This window comes from Tachyglossus aculeatus, chromosome 14 (assembly GCF_015852505.1).
Source record: "Tachyglossus aculeatus isolate mTacAcu1 chromosome 14, mTacAcu1.pri, whole genome shotgun sequence".
Taxonomy (NCBI): domain Eukaryota; kingdom Metazoa; phylum Chordata; class Mammalia; order Monotremata; family Tachyglossidae; genus Tachyglossus; species Tachyglossus aculeatus.
The window spans coordinates 25,998,537-26,018,907 of NC_052079.1; the positions used below are offsets into that span (position 1 = coordinate 25,998,537).

Sequence of the window (20,371 nt, forward strand, 5' to 3'; positions counted from 1 at the left end):
GCCTCTTGGAGAAGATGTGATTTTAATAGGGCTTTGAAGGTGGGGAGAGTGGGGGACTGACTCATATCAAGTTGCTGACTTGTACTTCCCAAGCACTTAGTACAGTGCTCTGCACACAGTAAGCGCTCAATAAATACGATTGAATGAATGAATAAATGAATCAAGTGGGAGGGGCTTCCGGGCCAAATAGAGGAGTTGGGCAAGGGGTCAGTGGCCAGATAGACAAGATAAAGTCATGTGGCCCTTGACTTAATATTTTTTTTATTTGCACATAGTAAGCACTTAACAAATGCCATTATTATTATTATCATTATTAAAGCATTAAGCAGTAAAGCATAAAGCAGTAAGCTTTTCAATCAGTACGACTGTTAGATGTCACTATTGCAAGGACAGGGCTCAACGTGATTATCTTGTATCTACCCTGGTGCTTAGTTCAGTATTTGGCACATAGTAAGTCTTTTAAAAATGCCATTCTTATTATTACCACCATCTTTAACAAGAAAGGCAAGACTTCTCCTTACTTCAGAAACTATTTTGGAATCTCACTGTTGTTATTACTTCCAGGGTCCAAGCCAACTCCCTGGACTGTAATAGTCTACACAGACAATTCCCAAATCTACATCTCCAGCCCAGGCCTCTCTACTTCTCTGCAGTCTCTCATTTCCTTCTGCCTTCTGGACATCTGAATTTGGGTGTCTTACTGACACCTCAAACTTAACACGCCTAAAACAGAACTCATCTCCCCACCCGAACCCTGGTCTCCCCTTGTCTTTCCCAACACTGTAGAAAACATCACTTATCCTCGCTGTTGCACAAATCTGTAACTTTGGCTTTAGCTTTGATTCATCTTTCTCATTCAACCCACATATTCAGTCTGTCTCCAAATGCTATCAGGTCTGCCTTCCTAGTACTGCTTTAATCCACCCTTCCTTCTCCATCCAAACTGCTACTATGCTGATCCAAGCACTTATTATACCTGCCTTGACTGTTGGCATCAGCTTCCTCCCTGACCCCCCTGCCTACCACCTCTCCCACTCCAGTCCATATTACATTCTGCTGCCTGAATCGTCTTTCTACCGAAACGTTCAGGCCTTGTTTCCCACTCCTCAGGAACCTCCAGTTGTTGCCCATCCACCTCTGCATCAAACAGAAACTCCTTACCATTGGCTTTATAGCACTCTATCAGCTTGCCACTTAGTTGATTTCTGACCACAACCCAGCCCATTCACTTGGCTTCTCCAGTGCCAATGTACTCACTGTAACTCGATATATCATCTTTCTCTCCCCCACATATTGCCCACATGCTCCCTCTGGCCTGGACCTCCCTCCCCATTCATATGACAAGCCACCACTCTCCACACTTTCAAAGCCATATTCAAGACATCTCTTCTAAAACTAATGCCTGACTAATCTCTCCTTTCCCCTGCTTCCTCTCCCTTCCTTATTGCCTACGTACTTGGATCTGTCCCCTTTAAGCACTTCATATTCACCGTACCTTTGGCCCCTCAGCGCTTAATGTCTAGATCCTTAATTGATTTTAAATGTCTGACTCCCCTTCTACACTATAAGCTGTTTATGGGTAGGGAACATGTCTACCAACTCTGTGTCCAGTGTTTAGTATAGTACTCTGCACAGTGAGTGCTCAGTAAATACCATGGATTGATTGAAGATGATTCCGTTAAATGTGAATTTCCCCCAGCAGCGTGGGTGCGTAACTGATAGCTCCTACCGAAACTAGTACACAGAGGTATTACTTCCTTTTGTACTAATGTCAAAGTTTGCACTTTCAGAACGTGGTGTTTCTCCCTGTACTCTGGATCTGTCATGCTGCAAAGGCCATGTCTGATGAGACTGAATTTTTGCCCGAGGCCATTTTGCCATTCCGGAAGGATGTAAATAATGTTCTTCCAAAATCTGTCCAGAGGAATTTGGCTTAACTTTTTGCTGAGAGTAGAGAGCAATGAGGCACCCAAATAGATTCCTTAATAAAGCTCTTTATATTTTTTTCTTCATGATTGGGATTTTGGTGGCCTCTTGGAGGTTCTGTGGTATTTCTTCATTTTTCCATATTTTGAGGAATAGTCTTTGATTGTAGATTTCGGCCGCGATGCAATCAGACCCATCTTATATCTATTTTCTCGGCTCTCACTGCCAGAGTGACTTCATTAGAAGTCGGAGCTAAGGCCATTCATGTCTTCATATTTTGCTTCCTAATGCCTTGTATTAGATGGGGGAAGGCAGTTTCATTCAGTCAGTCATATTTAGTGAGCACTTACTGTGTGCAAAGCACTGTACGAAGTGCGTGGGAGAGTAGAATATAACTGTAATCAGCCGCATTCCCCATCCACAGCGAGCTTACAGTCTAGAGGGGGAGACAGACATTAATATGAATAAGTAAATCATTTCAGGAAACAGTCGAAGTATTGCTGCCCTCTGCAAGATTCCATCTTCATCACCAATGAGGGTGGGTTCTTTTTTGTTCTTCTGCGGGTGCTGTGATTACATGTTGCTGGGCTTTACAGCTTCTTAATGAGAGAGAAACTGCTTTGGAGGAGCAGTGTGGCCTAGTGGAAAGAGCACGGGCCTGGGACTCAGAGGACCTGGGGTTCTAATTCTGACTCCACCATTTGCCTTCTGTGTGACCTTGTGCAAGGCCCTTAACATCTCTGTGCCCCATTTCCATCATCTGCAAAATGGGGGTTCGGTCCTGTTTTCCCTCCTACTTAGGCTGTGAGCCCCATATTTTATATCTACCCCATTGCTTAGTACAGTGCTTGGCACATAGTAAATGCTTTAACAAATACTACCATTATTACTACTATTGCACTTTGACTCACCACCTTGGTGCCCCACTCCTGTTATATATTCTTTAGCTTACTCTGCTTATTGCCGCACAGGTTTTTGTGGGTATACCAGTTGTTTTGTTCATGAGGACATGGGAAGTATAGACAAAACAGTGCTTTGCACATAGTAAGCGCTTATCAAATGCTATCCATTATGATGCAAGTAGTTTTTCAATCATTTCATTGTTTTCATTGAACCAATATTGGTAGTGTGCGCCAAATTCAGTCTGGATGGGTGCCCGGTGAGTGGTTTTTGGTCCACTGGGCCACGGACCAGTCCCATCGATGCTTGTAGTTGTGTTTTCGGGTGCCGAGAGGGCTGTCGTGATGCTGTCACTTTGCCCCTTGCTGATTTTGTTTTCTCCAGAGTCATGGAGCCACTTAATGCTTAACGTTAAGCTTTGCTTCCTACATCCTTTGCAGAGTTGTTAAGTATCTTTGGATTTTGCTTTCATGAGTGTTCCTTCTGGCCTAGCGTATTACAAGAAAATCAAAAAGCAGAGCCAAACAAAATCAAATAATTACCCCTCAGAGGCTGATTATCAGTCTGAAGAAAGTCCAAGTGGCATTTTGTAAAAGTCCTCGTTGCCATTTCCCTCCTCAATAACAGCCTCCTTAGCCGACGGAGAGGTAGAATGACATGGATGAAATTCAAGTCGACTTTGCAAGTGGTTCGCTGCCCAGTGAGCTAGCTGCAGGCTCCCAGATTGAGGCTAGAGAGAGATTGAAACCACTCCCTCAGTGTTCGTGGGGGATCGGTTAGACAAATCATAAATGCCGTCTGCCCGAGGGCAGCTGCATTAGAAAGCTTATTGTGCAACCTGCAGCTGTCCAGGCTTTTTGGCAGGGGTGAGAGTGGCTACCCGGCCAGCCTGCCGGCCAGCCAAGGGACAGAGCTGTGGCTGTTGGCCACAAAAGGACAGCACGGGTGGGGCCGGGGGCCAGTGCCATCAATATGGGCTCAGTCAGCTATGAATAGATGAATCTTTGAATGCCAAGGGACAACTGCATGTTTGGAAATCAGGTTTGGGGATTATTTATGGATTTCATCCTCAGTGTGGTTTTGCAGTATGCATCCTGAGAAATAAAATCCCCTAGTAGTGTTCCAGGCTGCCTCTGGAATCTGAAGAATGCCAAATGTGTAAAGTAGACTTGAACTGGTTTACCTTCAGGTTGCATTTAAGTATCCCAAACTTCATTTACTAAATCTCTTCAGGAGTCCCAGGATCGGAAAATAATGTACATGCAAGAGCTGCCCGCCTACCTGTAAGCTAATTATTCAATTCAGAAAATGCATTTTGAAGGAAAATTGTAGTGAAAATTGCAGTTATTTCCAAACATAGAATACCTGTTTGGGGTAATCAGATATTTACTCAGCTATACTCTTATGATATAACCCCCATTGTAATATAAAACATGTACTGTAGCCCAGGCCTGTACCAAATTCCAGGTAAGAGTGAGTTGAACAAATTGAAAGAACGAAATTCAAAGTAATAAGAATAACGTGAAACTAATTGGAATTGAGACAACCTGGAAGAGTTCATTCATAATAACTATAACGTGAGGTCCAACTTCCAAAGGTTAGAGATAGTTCTTAGGTAAAACCAAGGGTATTTTTGTTGGTTTTGATGGCATTCAGTTTCTTGAGATGAATATCTGACTTGCATGTATGACTATTAGATATATGACTGTTTTAGCGTATTTGGATGCTTTGTTTCCGGGTACTGAGACTTTTTTTATTATGGCGGATTAAGTCTGAAAAAGCTAATAAACAGCTTGTTAATAGTGTTGCATTAGTAAATTTTATGTTAGACCAAATTTTACATAGCTTAATAAATGCCAAGAATGAGCTAGTAGATTCATTCCATTGTGACTCACAGAACGTCTTCCTGGTCCCAGACTGGCCCAAGAGTCGTCATGTTTTCTCTCCTTGGGTTCTCGATCAGATCCTGTGGAAAGGACAAGGGGATGTGTTAGGGCCTTTTTCAACAGAGTAGCAACTGGGAGTATTGTTTGGCACGTAGCTCGAAAACTACAACAAAATGTATATTCAAACAGAAACAGTTAGTAGTCGCTCTAAACATAATTCTGGTATGTAAGTCAGATACTATCTATTTGTATAATGAGTTTAAATTATCTGCAATTTTGTTTTACAGATCATTTTTTGATCATTCAATGCACAGTGCACTGCCACTTGGAATATATTTAGCTACCAAATTCTGGATGTATGTGACGTGGTTCTTCTGGTTTTGGAATGATATCCTTTGTTTTATGGTATTGTGAATTTCCTCTGACTTTTTCCATGTTTGTTGTTTATTAAGGTTATAATCTCTAAGTAATTCCTGAAGAAAATTATAATTTTCCAGGGCAATGCTCATATTAACATGGAACGATATTATTTAACATTAATGGTATGTATTAAACATTGAGTGTGTCCCAAGCACTGGGAGAAATACAAGATAATCAGGAATATGTTTTGAAAGGTGTGATTTTGTTAAACATGATAGGACCTCTGTAAGGAATTACATTAAGCTTGTTAATAATGCCCAAAATATTCTATAAACTCAACACTGTCCTTTCTCCCGAGAACTAGGTAAACGCTCAATAAATATTAGTTCTGCCATTACATTGGCATCACATTAATGACACCGGTGTTGGTGTTCATTGGATGGCCAGCATTTCTAGGGGAATAAACGTTAGGAATACTTCATAAAGTCGAATAGGGTGAAAAATATCAGATGAACTTGGTTGTGAGTGAGCATAAAGTAATTTGCCCAGGGAAGACACATTCAGATTACTCCTACATGGTGATGAGTGTGAGCTAACATGCTCGGGAAAGAGATGCTGGAGTCATTGTTGACTTTCTCTCAAATCTCTGGGCCAATGAGAAGGGCAGAAAAGGCTAAAGAAATGCTGGATAGCATTAGGAAGGGGCTAGAAACCAAAACAAAAAGCATAGCTTTGCCTCTCGATAAAGCCGAGATACTCGAGCACTTGAAACACCGCATACAATTCTGGTCGCCATATCGCAGGAAGAACATAACAGAGCCAGTGTAGCTACAGATGAAGGCTACCAAAATGAGGGATGGGAAGGGTTCCTGATGGGACTAGATCAAAAAGATTGGGACTCTTCACTGGAAAAAAACAAAGACTGAGAAGGTCATTGAAGCTTGACGGTGGTAGCTTACAAACCAAAGAAAAACCCCATTAACAAGCTGATGGAAGCTGAGGAAGGGGTGGATCTTGGAGATGCTGTATTGATAGAACCGACAGGATATGGTGACCAAATGAATATGTGGGTTGAAGGGGAGAGATTATGTCAAGGTTGCGGACTTGTGAGACAGGAGGAGGGTGGTGATGGGAAAGTCTGGCGGGGCAGGAGCAGGTTTGGGTGGGAAGAGGAAGAGTTTGGTTTTGCTCATATTAAGTTTGAGGTGTTGGCAGCACACCCAAGTAGAGGTGTCCTGAAGATGGGAGGAAAGGTGTGATTGCAGAGAAGGGGAGAGGTCAGGGTTGGAGAGGTAGATGTGGAAGTCATATGCATAGAGTTGGTAGTTGAAGCCATGGGAGTGAATGAGTTCTCCAAACGAGAGGGTGTAAATGGAAAATAGAAGAGGACCCAGAACTGAGCTGTGAAAGACATCCGTCTCTCCCGACCCCCTTTACGCCCCAGTTAGGGTGTGGAAGGCAGAAGAGGAACCAGCATGAGAGACCAAGAAGGAGGAGCCAGAGAGATAAGAGAACCAAGAGGGCAGTGCCAATGAAGATTAGTGGTATTTCCAGAAGGGGGTGGCCTCCACAGTGTCTAAGGCTTCTGAGAAGTCTAGAAGGGAGTCTTTTGAATTGAGCAAGAAGGAGATTGCAGAGGCTCAAGGACAGAACTGGAGGAGAAGAAGTGGAGGAGGTGGGTGTAAAACTATGTTTGAAGACTTTAGAAAGAAATGGTAGGAGAGAGATGGGGTGCAGTGGAGTTAAGGGAGGCGTGATTTTTATTTTTTTTTTTTAGGAATGGGGATATGTGGGCATGTTTGAAAGCAGAGGGGAAGGAACCATAGCAGAATGAGTAGTTCAAGATGGCTGTCAGGGAGGGAAGTGGGTTTCTTTGTCTTTTTTTTTTTAATAGCACCACTGTTTTCTTCAAAACTTCCAACACTCAATCCAGTAGAATAATGTAGTCTTTAAGTTCTTAAAGGAAGAAATCTCATAATAATAATAATAATAATAATGTTGGTATTAAGCGCTTACTATGTGCAAAGCACTGTTCTAAGCGCTGGGGTAGATACAAGGTAATCAGGTTGTCCCACGTGGGGCTCACAGTCTTCATCCCCATTTTACAGAAGAGGGAACTGAGGCCCAGAGAAGTTAAGTGACTTGCCCAAAGTCACACAGCTGACAAGTGGCGGAGCCGGGATTTGAACCCACGACCTCTGATTCCAAAGCCCATGCTCTTTCCACTGAGCCACGCTGCTTCTAGGAACAGTAATATATGATAATGAAACTGGAGTTTTATTAGTTCCCTATAACCCTTTGAAACTGCCTCGTAAAGCCTCTGGGTGGTTCAGCCTGCAGATATTATTGGTTGCCGTGGGCAGAGGGAAGGAGCTCTGTCATGGCTACACCAGTGCCTGCCGGAGCCTAACTCCACCCACTCCCTGCCCTTGCCCCATCCAGAGGCACCGGGCATGCAGCCTCCAGATACCACTTTAAGAATGTGGCTTCGGATGCCGGACTCCAGCCTCATTTTAAAATGCAAACGTGGAAAACGAGCTCCTTGGAGCGAGCGGGTTTCTCTCCCGTCCTTGGCATGCTGCTGGGTGCAGCGGGGTAGAAAGAAAAGGATCCTTTGGGCTCGGACGAAGCGGACAACCTTGGGGGTTTGCGAGTAACCACAGAGAGCCTGTGGGCTTGCAACCCTCAGAACTGTGGTTGTACCGTGCTGACTTAAGGTATACTTTGAAAGGTATTCTATTGTCGAGAAATCTATCCATACTTACACAATCTCATTTTAATCGATTGCATTTGGCTTCCCCAGTAGTTATTTTAAGTTATTTTAGAGTGTTCTTTTAGGCAAATTGCCCTGCGGTTTTATTGGCGAAAGAAATTAACATGGTGATTCTGTTTTTGAAATTTGAGGCAGAGAACGGAGCTAGGGCAAAAATTCCTATATTTGAACAGCTTTAAATGATTACTTTTCAACCAAGAACAGTTCTTTATGGTATGAGTAAAGTGATATCGGGTGAAATTCATAGAGCAGATTTTTCAACCTCCTTCTGACCATTAGTGTAGTTGGAAATAGAAACTGCTCATTGAGAGTGCATTTGGCATCAAAATGATCTTACTAGAACGTTTAGTAAGGGCCCAGTAAGAATCAAACAGATCTTCTTATTTTTCATTACCTCATCTATTTGAAATGTGTTATAAGCTTCCAACGTGAATTTAGTATACCAGCCACATTTCATTACTCACCCTCACCTAAATTGGATTTAGAGTTTTATATTTGAGAAAGATGTTCTCTAATCCATTCCTTAGAATGATTTAGTGTGCTCTATTTGTGAAACGCTGTTCAGTCAACCATGCAAAAGGAGCAACCTGCAGAACCAAATGCGATATGCACTGGTAAATAAAATGAATGAAATCCATAAGTGAAAGGAAAAAGCTTTTATTTTATCCAAGGCATTGGAATGCTATTGGTCCTGAGTGTCATTACTGAGACCAAATCAGTCAGTAAATAGAGAAGTACTTAAAGTCATTCGACAGGACCTAATGGAGTGGTGTCCTGAGGTGGTTGAGGGATTAATCAGGGAAGTCTCATGGGAGAAGTGACTTTTTAGAAGAGTTTTGAAAGAGGTGAGGGAGGGGATACGGTTGGACACGGCTAAGGGGAAGAGGGTATCAGCAGACGGGGTGTGGGGGAGAGTTGAGAACGAAGGACGGTTACAAGATATGCTTGGAAAGAATAGACCTACCATGTGTCCCAGCATGGGGTATAGCAGAGGTAAATGAGCAACTAGATTTCAGGAGGCCCATTTATAGAGGATTTTGAAACAATAATAATAAGGAGCTTTCATTTTATTCTAAAGATGATGGAGAGCCATTGAGAGTTTTGAGTAGGGAAGAACTTTGTGCCAAATGGACATTTTAGAAAAATAATTGAAGAGGGGAAGCCAGGAGCTTAGGTAACTAGCCTTTGAATAACTGAGGATTGAAAAGTGGAGGTACCTTTTAATTTTAAGAATTACTTCATGTAATGTATGTTCTAAGATTGTGCCTGTTTGGGTAGCTTAAGTCCAAGAGATTCATATTTCGATTATTTGTATCTCTTTTCTTCATTTGAAGTCTGCTTACTGTATTAGCAAGTTATATTTAATATATAACCTAAAACTTGGCTCTGTGTGTCTCAAGATACTTTGCATGGGAAATAAATAACCGATGTATGTCAGCAAAGTGAAATACTAGGGTCCATTTTTAAAAAGTTGAACCATTAATAATGTGGATTTTCAGGTTGTTCTGAAAAATCTGATATTCCTGCGTAGGAGCTTGTTTTCATTTGCTTTCAGTGTTTTCAAAATGAGAAATGAATTATTTCAGTTGCCAGATTCCTAGAGACTTCATTTGGTGGTGTCTGTGGTTTAAAAAGTATTTGGTTTTATTTTAAGAAGAGGAATTATAGCTCAGTAAATCTTAGGTGTATTCATTATTTTGGACAGTTAAATAGGGGAAATCCACGGAATCAGAACCACAATTTGAGACATTGGGAATTTATTTAAATTACCCTGTATATTTACTTTGAAAATGTTATTGCAGAAAATGTCATCATTCAGCCTTGATCTTTTACACCAAAATTAGAAGAAAAGTTAGAACCCAACTGCAGATACGAAACATAGGGACTGTGTAAATTATAAAGTTATTATTACCGATTTGGTTTTTTTTTATAGTATTTGTTAAGCTCTTAATATGTGTCAAACACTGTTCTAAGTGCTGGGATAGATACAAGTGAATTAGACTGGTCATAGTCCCTGTCCCGCATGGGGCTCACAGTCTAAGTTTCTGTACTTTGGAAAAGATGTTGCCGACTTGTACTTCCCAAGTGCTTAGTACAGTGCTCTGAACACAGTAAGCGCTCAATAAATATGATTGAATGAATAAATAAGGGAACTTCCAGAAATCTAGAACAACTGAATTGGATTCTCTCCGTCTTGTACATCACTGAGAGAACTGTGGAAACAAAACTTATTTCTCTTTTATTTGTTTTTTTTAATTTCATAACCAAGTATTATCCATTTTCATTTACCACTTTAGCCACTTTTTTTGTACTGCTTATATTAAGCCACTCTGATTTATAGTCTTCATGTAGTTAAAGATTAAAGAATGAAAACCAAGTGAATTATAGAAACCAGAGTAAGTTTATGCTGGTTTCTTAAATCACCTTGCCTACAAAAAATAAAAAAGCAGTGTATTTTAATTGATAAATATCAAGACGATGGAAGCAAGATGATAGATGGACAGTTAGATCATCCGTCCCTGAAGGTACCGTAAACAGAAGTTCAGCATCGAATTGCAGGTAAGTCCTGTCTTTCTCGAGGTCTTCTTTTTGCCAGAAATCCCGTTTCTTTAAAAATGAGTCTCTGTGTTTTTTTGCTGTTCTCTTCGAGGGATGTCATACATCCAGAACAAAAGAGGCTGACTCATTTAGGCTTCTGCCGTCACTTGGCGGATCACTGCCGGGACTTGATTTGGACTAATCAACGGGCCGGCTCTGGAAAGCAGACTGGATTTGGGGTAGGGCAAGCTGACTCATGTCCCCTAGACATCCAAGACATCCAGGCAGCTTTAGTACTGCCCTACAGTTGGCCTGGTTTAAACTCAAAGGCCTTGCGTCCACTGATGGTATCATTTCCAGAATCAATCAATCAATCAGTCGTATTTATTGAGCGCTTACTGTGTGCAGAGCACTGTACTAAGCGCTTGGGAAGTACAAATTGGCAACATATAGTGACGGTCCCTACCCAACAGTGGGCTCACAGTCTAGAAGGGGGAGACAGAGAACAAAACCAAACATATTAACAAAATAAAATAAATAGAATAGACATGTACAAGTAAAATAAATAAATAAATAGAGTAATAGTACAAAATAGTATAAAATACTTCAAGAGTGCTCGGATAAAAAAATGATTTCTTTTAGCACTATGTACACAGCAAAGCTGTATGTAACAGTATGTAAGTGGTCACATTGAGTCCAGAAGCACTCAAACAGCTGCGTATGCAGTACCCCTCATTGTAGGCCCATATTTCGCCTGAAAATCAGCTCAAACTATGATCACATGGACTCTTTTTTTTCCTTTACAAGTCCAGCTGGTCCAACCAGCACTTATCAAGAGAATGCCAAGAGTCAGGGCTGATTCGGACTTTGCACCTAGCAGATTTAGGTTGAGTTGCAAGTGAGTTAAAGGGGAAGTTTTTCTCTGGGAAATTCATTTCTCCAATGGAGCATAGAGCTCATTGTGTTTTGTACTGCGGACAGAAAGAGTTAGATATTTCTCTGAAACTCATCATCAAAAGGTACTAAAATGTACTCTCTTGGGTACCACACAAAAATTGACACATATTTTGTGTCATCCAGAGAATCTGTACAAAGAGCAAATTGTCCATGCAAGCCTAATGCAGTCTTTTAGACTGTGAGCCCACTGTTGGGTACGGACTCATCTCTATATGTTGCCAACTTGTACTTCCCAAGCACTTAGTACAGTGCTCTGCACACAGTAAGCGCTCAATAAATATGATTGATTGATTGATTAAAATGTATTTATTCTTGAGATTTAATCTGGTGTGTCATATTCTGTATTAATTATTAAGGCTACATAGTTCTTGCTCTAAGAGCTGAGGTAGATACAGGTTAATCAGGTTGGATCCAGTCCCACATCGGGCTCACAGTCTAGGAGGGAGAACAAGCATTGAATTCCCATTTTACGATTGAGGAAACTGAGGCCCGGAGAAGTGAAGTGACTTGTCCAAGGTCACACACAGCAGGCAAGTGGCATAGACAGGATTAGAACCCAAGTCCTCTGACTCCTAGGCACATGCTCTTTCCACTAGGCCATACTGCTTCCCTTAATTCCACAGTGTGTGCTATTCACCTGGTTTTCAAGTGGTGTCTAAGCACTTTCACGCTCTCATTTTATTCTTTCAGCATCCCTGTGAGGTAATAATAATAATAATGGTATTTGTTGAGCGCTTACTATGTGCCAAGCACTGTTTTCTAAGTGCTGGTAGAGAGAGGCAGATGAAGAAACTGAAGCACCTTGAGGTTGTGACTTCCTGAAGGTCACAGAGCTGAGACTAGAACCCAGGTGTCTTGACTCTCAGCAGTCTGCTCTTTCCTCTAAACCATGGAACTTGCAATACTGTTTTTAGGTACATCAGTCATCTAATTAGTGCTATTCGTCGAGTGCTTACTGTGTGCAGAGCACTGTTACTAAGCACTTGGGAGAGTACGTTACAATAGAGTTGGTAGACAAGATCCCTTTCCTCAAAGAGGCTGCTCCAACCCAATTCAAATATCTACCCCATCACCTCATATAGGACTTAGTTCGTAGTAGGCAGTTAACAAATGCCACAATTTAAAAATTATTTTTTTTACCTAAGGCTGTTCCCTAAACGTGGCTTCAACTTTTAAATTTTGCCATAGTTCAGAAGAGCTTCACTTTTGTTACCTAATTGAGGGTGTTTGGGTGATCTAAATGTAGATTTTAGCACAATATACGTTGGTAGGCAAATATAAAGCTAAAAAACACTTAAAGCCACGGAGCTATTTTACTAACAGAAAAAGTATGTTTTCTCTTCTCTTTATTTAGCTGTCTAGACATGACGTTTGGCAGTTTGGATTGAATCCTTTAACCATTTCAGTTGAATCTTTTCTATTTGGAGCAGATGTCTACTTTAGGAATTTTCAAATACAAATGTATTTGTTTTTGTTTTGCAGCAGTTAATTTCCTAATGCAGTTAGCACACAAAAAAAATAATAAAAGCAAAGTGCCCCTGAATTTGATTAGTTAAAATTAGGTGTCTGTGAAATGATATGACAAGGAATTCAGAGAGCCTGTGGAGAAGGATATTTAACAGACCTAAAAATTAATGTCATTGTAACCGTCTTGGACAAAGTCAAACTCAGCATGAGTGCAGCAGTTTTCCTCAGTTCCTAGGCTCTGTTCCCATCTGTTAGTGCTCAGAATACCTTTTGCCATTTGCGAATAGATAGAAATGCTTTTTGCTGTAGGTTTTGTTGTTTGTTTTTGAATGCCTGGAACTGAGGAGGCTAAAGGGAGAACGGGCTATCTACCTTTTTTAATGAATGCTCAAGGTTATATAATCTTATCCCCATTTTACAGAGGAGGAAACTGAGGCCCAGGGATCTAAGTGGTTTATGCAGGGACACCCAGTAGGTCAGTGGCAGAGCTGGGACTCGATTGTGATGTTTTCTGATTGCCAGTTTTCAGAAGAGGAAACTGAGGCCCAGAGAGATTAAGTGATTTGTTCGAGGTTACAGTAGTACAGTGGCAGAGCTGGGACTCCAACTTTGGTATCATGATGCTTAGCCCAATTTCTTCCTGTCTCAGTCGACAGTATCCACAGTGGAATAGTTAAGATATGTTTTAAGCAGTTACATTATTCCAAGCAATGCACTAAGCTCTGTTTAGATGTAAGGTAATCAGGTCAGATGCAGTCTCTATCCCACAGTTTAAGAAGGAGGGAAAATATGTATTGAGTCTCCGTTTTACAGATGAGCAAACTGAGTTAGGCACAGAGAAGTTTAAGTGGCTTTCACTCATTCAGTTGTGTTTATTGAGCGCTTACTGTGTTCAGAACACTATACTAAGTGCTTGGGAGAGTACAGTATAACAATAAACAGACATATTCCCTGCCCACAACAAGCTTACCATCTAGAGGGGGAGACAGACACTAATATGAACAAATAAATTACAGATAACGTACATAAGTGGTGTGGGGCTGGTAGCGAGGAAGAATAAAGAGAGCAAGCTAGAGCGATGCAATAGAGAGTGGGAGAAGAGGAAAGGTGGGTTTAGTCAGAAAAGGCCTCTTGGAGGAGATGTGCCTTCAGGCTTTGAAGGTCAGGAGAGTAATTTTCAGATGACAGACCTTTCCCAAGGCCATACAGCACGTAAGTGGTTGACCTGGGATTAGACTCCAGATTCTCTGACACCCAGGCCTGAGCTCTTGCCACTAGGCCATGCTACTTTTCCCCTACTTAGACGGGGAAACTGCTTTACCCAGTGACAGCCAGGGTCTCTCTGCCCCCAAGATTCCTGTCCACATTAGAATCTCTCCAGGAGAGCAGCGATCACTTGGTTCCTTCAAGCATTCTGTCCTCTCTCTGGTGGAGGCAAAATGCTACTAGGTCAACTGAACCGTGGTTTGGTCCAGAAACAAGGAGCATTACTGTCCTTTTAGACTTATCTTCTCCCCCATAAACCAGCCGACCTTCAGCGACCTGCCATAAGGGATTTCAGTGTTTTATCATGTTCCCCGGGATTATCCTGTCCTGCCTTTTCTCCTTCAGCTAGGAATCTCCTACAAGAAAGAGGGTGGCGAGCCAGCCAATTGACTGGGTGGAAAAATGCCCAATAATAGAGCTAGGAGCCCCAGAGCCTAAGCTGGAGCTATGAAAGGCCCCCAGGGTATTGGAGAGAATGGAAGGTTGGTCTCTCCCACTGCTCATTCCCACCGTCACTGCCACCATCCTGGTCACCTGGATGCTGCCAAAATGGCACCAGGCGACCCTGAGACCAGGTCAGAAGCAGCCTAACGAAAGGTCTCCTGGGATAGTCATTTTAGGGCCACAAAGATCGTTCGCCCCTAAGTCTTTACTAGTTTACCACCATTGCAAGCTGTTTGTCCTCTCCCTCAGACAGGGACTCAATACCCCTCCCCCAGGGTTGTCCACAGATTCTGTCATTCTCTATGACTCACTGGTTTAAACTGTTTCTTTAACAATTCTCACCCTCTAGTCTGTAAGCTCATTGTGGGCTGGGAAAGTGCTAACTCCATTATATTGTATTCTCCCAAGCACTTAGACCAGGGCTATGCACACAGTAAGTACCACTAATTGATTAATTGATTTAACAAAGAATGTGGAATCAGAAATTCCTTGCGAGGAACTTGGCAGGACCAGTTGATGCATTCATTCAATCTTATTTATTAAATACTTATTGTGTGCAGAGCACTGTACTAAGCACTTGGGAAAGTACAATCACTGCCCACAATGAGCTCACAGGGCATTTTTCCACCCAGTCAATTGGCTGACTCGCCACCCTCTTTGCCGTAGTAGGTTCCCGACCCGAGAGAGAAAGAGCAGGACAGGATAATCCTGACAAACACAATGAAACACTGAAATCCCTTATGGCAGGTTGCTGAAGGTTGGCTCGTTTATGGAAGAGAAGGTATGTCTAAAAGGAAAGAAGTCGATGAGTAGTATTGTAGCTAGGCTTTTAGCCCATGCAACCTATTTAAAATCAATCTACAAATCAGTGGATATTTATTGAGTAGATTGTAGACAGTAAGCTCCTTGTGAGCAGGGATTGCATCTACCAACTCTATTATATGGTACTTTCCCAAGTGCTTAGTACAGTGCTCTGCCATTGATTAACTGATTGAGTGCTTACTGTGTGCAGAGCCCTGTACTGAGCCTTTGAGAGGGTGCAGTTCAGTTGTTGGACATTATCTCTGCCCTCAGATCTTCCATCTAATCAACTTGGTGTTGTAGTTCCGCTCCAGAAGGGATAACAGTAATAACGATGGTATTTGTTGAGCACTTACTATGTGCCAGGCACTATACCGAGCACTGGATCTTTCCAAGATTGTGATTAGCTCTCACAGAAAAAGAAAAATGGCCATGTGGATGTCCAAGCGGGGGATTTCTGCACAAAATTCCATGAGATCTAATTCAGAATCACATTCTGTCGCTAATTTGCAATTAAGCTTCACTCTGACATTTGATATTTGTGACCCAGTTTCTGTATGTGGCAAAAAGGAGGTGAAAATGCTGAACTATCTCAGAAGGTATTGTAAGGATGCAAGGTAAAAGAGCTGATTTGGTTTGGTCGTTATGGGATTTGTTAAGTGCTTATGTGCTTGCATAAGAAGAGAGACAAGGTAATCAGGTTGGACACAGCCCCTGTCCCACATAGGGGTCGTAGTCTTAATCCCCATTTTACAGATGAGGTAACTGAGGCCAACAGAAACAATTTACCTAGGGTTCCAGAGCAGACTAGTGGCAAAGCCGGGATTAGGACCCAGGTCCTCTGAATCCCAGGCCTCTGCTTTTTCTACTAGACCATGCTGCTCTTGCTATTTATAAATGCACATATTAAAGCAGAGGTAGAACCTGTCACCTCAATAATTGTAAATCGGTCTTGAGATCGGAGACTAGGCAAAACACTCGTTCTCATATACCCAGCTTTTCTTCCCTTGTTACGTCATGAAAATTACACTGTGAGACACCAAATCCATGGACGTAGTACATGGAATTCTGGTCCTCTGAACGTAACTATAGTTTAACATTTTTGCTTCTTAAATAATTTTAGTGGGGTGTGTGTACAAGCAGCTAGAAAGCTCTGGGTCCATTTTGAGTTTGAGAAATTGGGGACAAAAGAAATGAGTCAAAGTGGGAAAGACTTGGGAAGTGTAAGAAGGTAGGGAAGATACTTCCCAAGTGCTTAGTACAGTGCTCTGCACCGAGTAAGCACTCAAGGAATATGATTGAGTGAATGAATGAATATTTCCATAGGCATTCATCACATAATGGATGAATCCACAAATGACTTTTTCATCTTGTTTTTTTTTTTTTTTTTGAAAGCACTAGATAGTCCCTCTAGACTGTAAGCTCGTTGAGGGCAGGGAATTTATCTATTGTTGTATTGTACTCTCCTGAGCACATAGTATGGTGCTCTGCATACAGTAAGGACTCCATAAATGTGATTGAATGAATGAATGAAAGAATGAAAGCCCTCCTCCATATATATGTCTCATTAGAATTTTTATTGTCTACATGTAAAAATTGCCTGTGCAGATCTCTCCTGCGACCTGTTACTGCACGATAGCTTGAAATGATAGTTCTGTCAAAAATGAATAGAATCTCATTAGCTCATTCATTAAACAGCTTCCTTCCAGTTTGCTGAAAAGGATCAGAACAGCTTAGAAATGCTTCAGCAGATCCCAAATTTGTAATATTCTTAATTATTTTAGAAATGTAGGGGATTCAAGTTGTACAAGAAAACTGTATTTTCTTATTATAGTTATGTTCTTAGTATAATAGTATGGAAAACATATTTGTGTGGCAGGAAGGAAAATGGTCTTGTTTTCATTTTTGAGGCAGTTATTAAAATTAAAACATTTAATTCTTTACTAATTTCATGTTGATGGTTAATATAGTTCAAGCACTGTTTTGGGTTTTCCTGGGTTTCTTGCCAGATTGAATGAGTTTCAAAAAGAAAAAAGCATTAATTCTATTTTCTTTTTCAATTTCCTTATATTCCTTAACTTTACACACATCTTAATTTTCTATTCATTCATCTTCCATTCCTTGCTAACAGTGTTGCACTTTTCTACAATTTTGGAAAATCCTGGAAATCTGATCCAGGAATTATCAAGGCTACAGAAGAGCAAAAGAAAAAGGTAAGTGAAATATTCTATAAGATGATGTCATCAATCAATTAGTGATATTTATTGAGCACTTTACTGTGTTTGGAGCACGGTACTAAGCGCTTGAGAGAGTACAGTACTACAGAGTTGGTAAACACATTCCCTGCCTGCAACGAGTTTACAGTCTAGTCATGTGCTGGCAACTAAATTCGTCAAGTTGTTTGTGATATAAAAATGGGTGAACTTTGTGTCCCCTAAGACATATAGTCTATAAGTGGGCAAGGCAGAGTTATGGTGAAAATATCAAATACTAGGATCAGGGGGCATCCATTGGTACTTTCAGAACAAGAATAAAAGCTACTACCAAATTCTTGGCACAGTTTATTCTTGTGACCTCTAAATTAACTATCAGTCAATCAGTACCATTTATTGAGTGCCTCCTGTGTGCAGAAAACTGTACTAAGCACTTGGGAGAGAACATTAGAATGAGTAGCCAGGATGCCTGTCCTCAACAAATTTACAGTCCAGCAGGAAAGACAGACACTCAACATTTTGGAACGAAGAAAAGAAAAGGGGATAGTTATTTGAGATTAGAGGGTAAGATGAACTGAAGTGCTTCAGGAATTTGCAACTACCTAAGAGTTTAGGTGGCATGGTGTCAGGTGCTGAAGTGAGAGTTGAGGGCATATAAGCGTGGAGAAGGAGGAGATGGTTTCAGAAGATTTGTGAGGGTGGGAAGAGCTGTGGTCTGTCGGATTTGAAGGGGGGAAGGAGTTTTGGGCTAGTGGGGAGACCATAAGCAAGAGGTCAGCTGAAGATGCAGGTAGTTTATTGTGGAGTGTTCTTCTGTGTGAGAGAAGAGAGCCCGAGTAGCTTTCAGGTGGCCCAGATGAATGAGGAATAGAAATGACGGCCCTGTTGGGGAAGCCTCTTTCCAGTTAAAGTAAATGGCCCCAGTTTTCAAATTTAAATTGAGTCTTTCAGGCATGATCAATCAGTCAGAAGAGAACAGGGTACAGCTGGTAGACTCCCTAACTTCAGGGAACATTCTCTTTTGGCTTTGTCCTTTTGGAAAAACCGGCAGAGCGATGCATGCTAGCCTCGGATACACTGACCACAACATTTTTCTGGACTTGTTACCAGAAAATATGATATAGATTTCTGGTGCTAGTTTTTAGAGCCGCTTGCTGATCCTACTTAGATTATTTGCATTGTCTCTGGGATATTTGTAAAGGGCCGATGAAAATGTTTTGGGTATGTTAGATGTTGAATTTAAGGTGCATGGCTACAGCTGGCCCAACTCTAATGTTGCTTAGAAACTACATTTACTGTGGCTTTCTGAGTTCTCCAGTGAACAAATTATTCATTCATTCAATCATATTTATTGAGCGCTTACTGTGTGCAGAGCACTGTACTAAGTGCTTGGGAAGTACAAGTTGGCAACATATAGAAACAGTCCCTACCCAACAACGGGCTCACAAGCTAGAAGGAGGAGACAGACAATAAAACAAAACATGTGGACAGGTGTCAAGTCATCAGAATAAATAGAAATAAAGCTAGATGCAGATCATTAACAAAATAAATAGAATAGTAAATATGTACAAGTAAAATAAATAGAGTAATGAATCAGTACAGCGTATATACAGGTGCTGTGGGGAGGGGAAGGAGGTAGGGCGGGGGGATTAGCTCTTTAATGATAATGCCTTGGGGATGTGAAATTTTTAAGTATCATGTAATTTGTAGGCCAAAGAAATACCTCTCTTCACATGCTAACTGAAGAGTAGAGAGGTTGGTAGAACAAAGAATCCAACTCATTTTGAGCAGGAACTTTTTTTACAGTACAATAAAGTCTCCACTTGATAAAGGCAAATTCAAATGATCTGGCACTTAGGTGGGTGAACCATCATTATCAGATAGAAAACAGCTGTTTTTCTGAGACAATTAATTAAGGTAATTCTTTTTCTTTCCAAAGACGATAGTTGAACTTGCAGAGACAGGAAGCCTGGACCTCAGTATATTCTGCAGTACCTGTTTGGTAGTATTCCTATTTTTCTCTACTTTCCATATAAACAGTAAATGCATAACTGTTGCTTTTACAATTCTTTTAATGAGATGTGTTCTATAGCTTTTGAAATTTTTAAACTAAGGAATGTTGTAATATAACCTCTTGAGTGATTTAAAAAAGTAAATTCAGTGGAATTTTCTCCAGTCGCATTTGATTTAGACCTTGTATCAAATTGTTTTATGTATTTTACCTCAATATGCTATCACTTGTAGTGTTTTCTTCTTCTAAACCAAGAATTAGCTTAGGAAAGTTATTTAATGTAATTTTAAATTCTTCCAGAAGGAATGAGTAAAACTGTTATTATTGTGCATAGGTATTTATTGAAGGGACTTTGCGATCCTGTCATTGATTCGTGTTTTTCTGAAAAAAATTTGTTCTCACTATTCTTACTGTTGTAGTATCAGTATGAACAGGGAATGCAGGTTTTGCAAAAACTAACATGTGTTGTTCTACCGAAACTTTAAAATACCCCCAAATCAAATGCATGTTCCTACCAAATGTAAGCTAGTATGCAGCAAGATAATAATTTCCCTCCTCTTTTCAGCACAGTTAGTAAAACAGAATTTTATCATGAAATCTCGAGCACCAATTTGTAATGACTATAATGAAAATTGAGTCCTTTTTTAGCTTAGTTTTTGTTTCATCCTGTCCTCATGTTAACATACTGTAATACTTTAACATGACTTTAACAGAACAATAATGTCCTTTACTTAGGCACTTAATGCATTAGTTTTGTCAAACCAAAGTGCTAATGGAATTTTTTCTTTAATTTTAGGAGTGTAGCTGTAAGTGTGCCCATTTTCTCTGG

At 40.9% G+C, this 20,371-nt stretch overlaps 1 protein-coding gene across 2 annotated transcripts in view; it reads left to right on the forward strand.

The window, feature by feature from the left end:
* The window catches only part of ZDHHC17 (zinc finger DHHC-type palmitoyltransferase 17), a 134,956-nt gene that overhangs the window by 97,514 nt on the left and 17,071 nt on the right, over window positions 1-20,371 (forward strand). For both annotated transcript variants that reach the window (XM_038756256.1, XM_038756257.1), the window contains exons 10-12: window positions 5,000-5,100; window positions 17,407-17,531; window positions 19,471-19,533. In XM_038756256.1, the coding sequence (XP_038612184.1) occupies window positions 5,000-5,100; window positions 17,407-17,531; window positions 19,471-19,533 (289 nt within the window). The remainder of the gene's footprint in view (window positions 1-4,999; window positions 5,101-17,406; window positions 17,532-19,470; window positions 19,534-20,371) is intronic.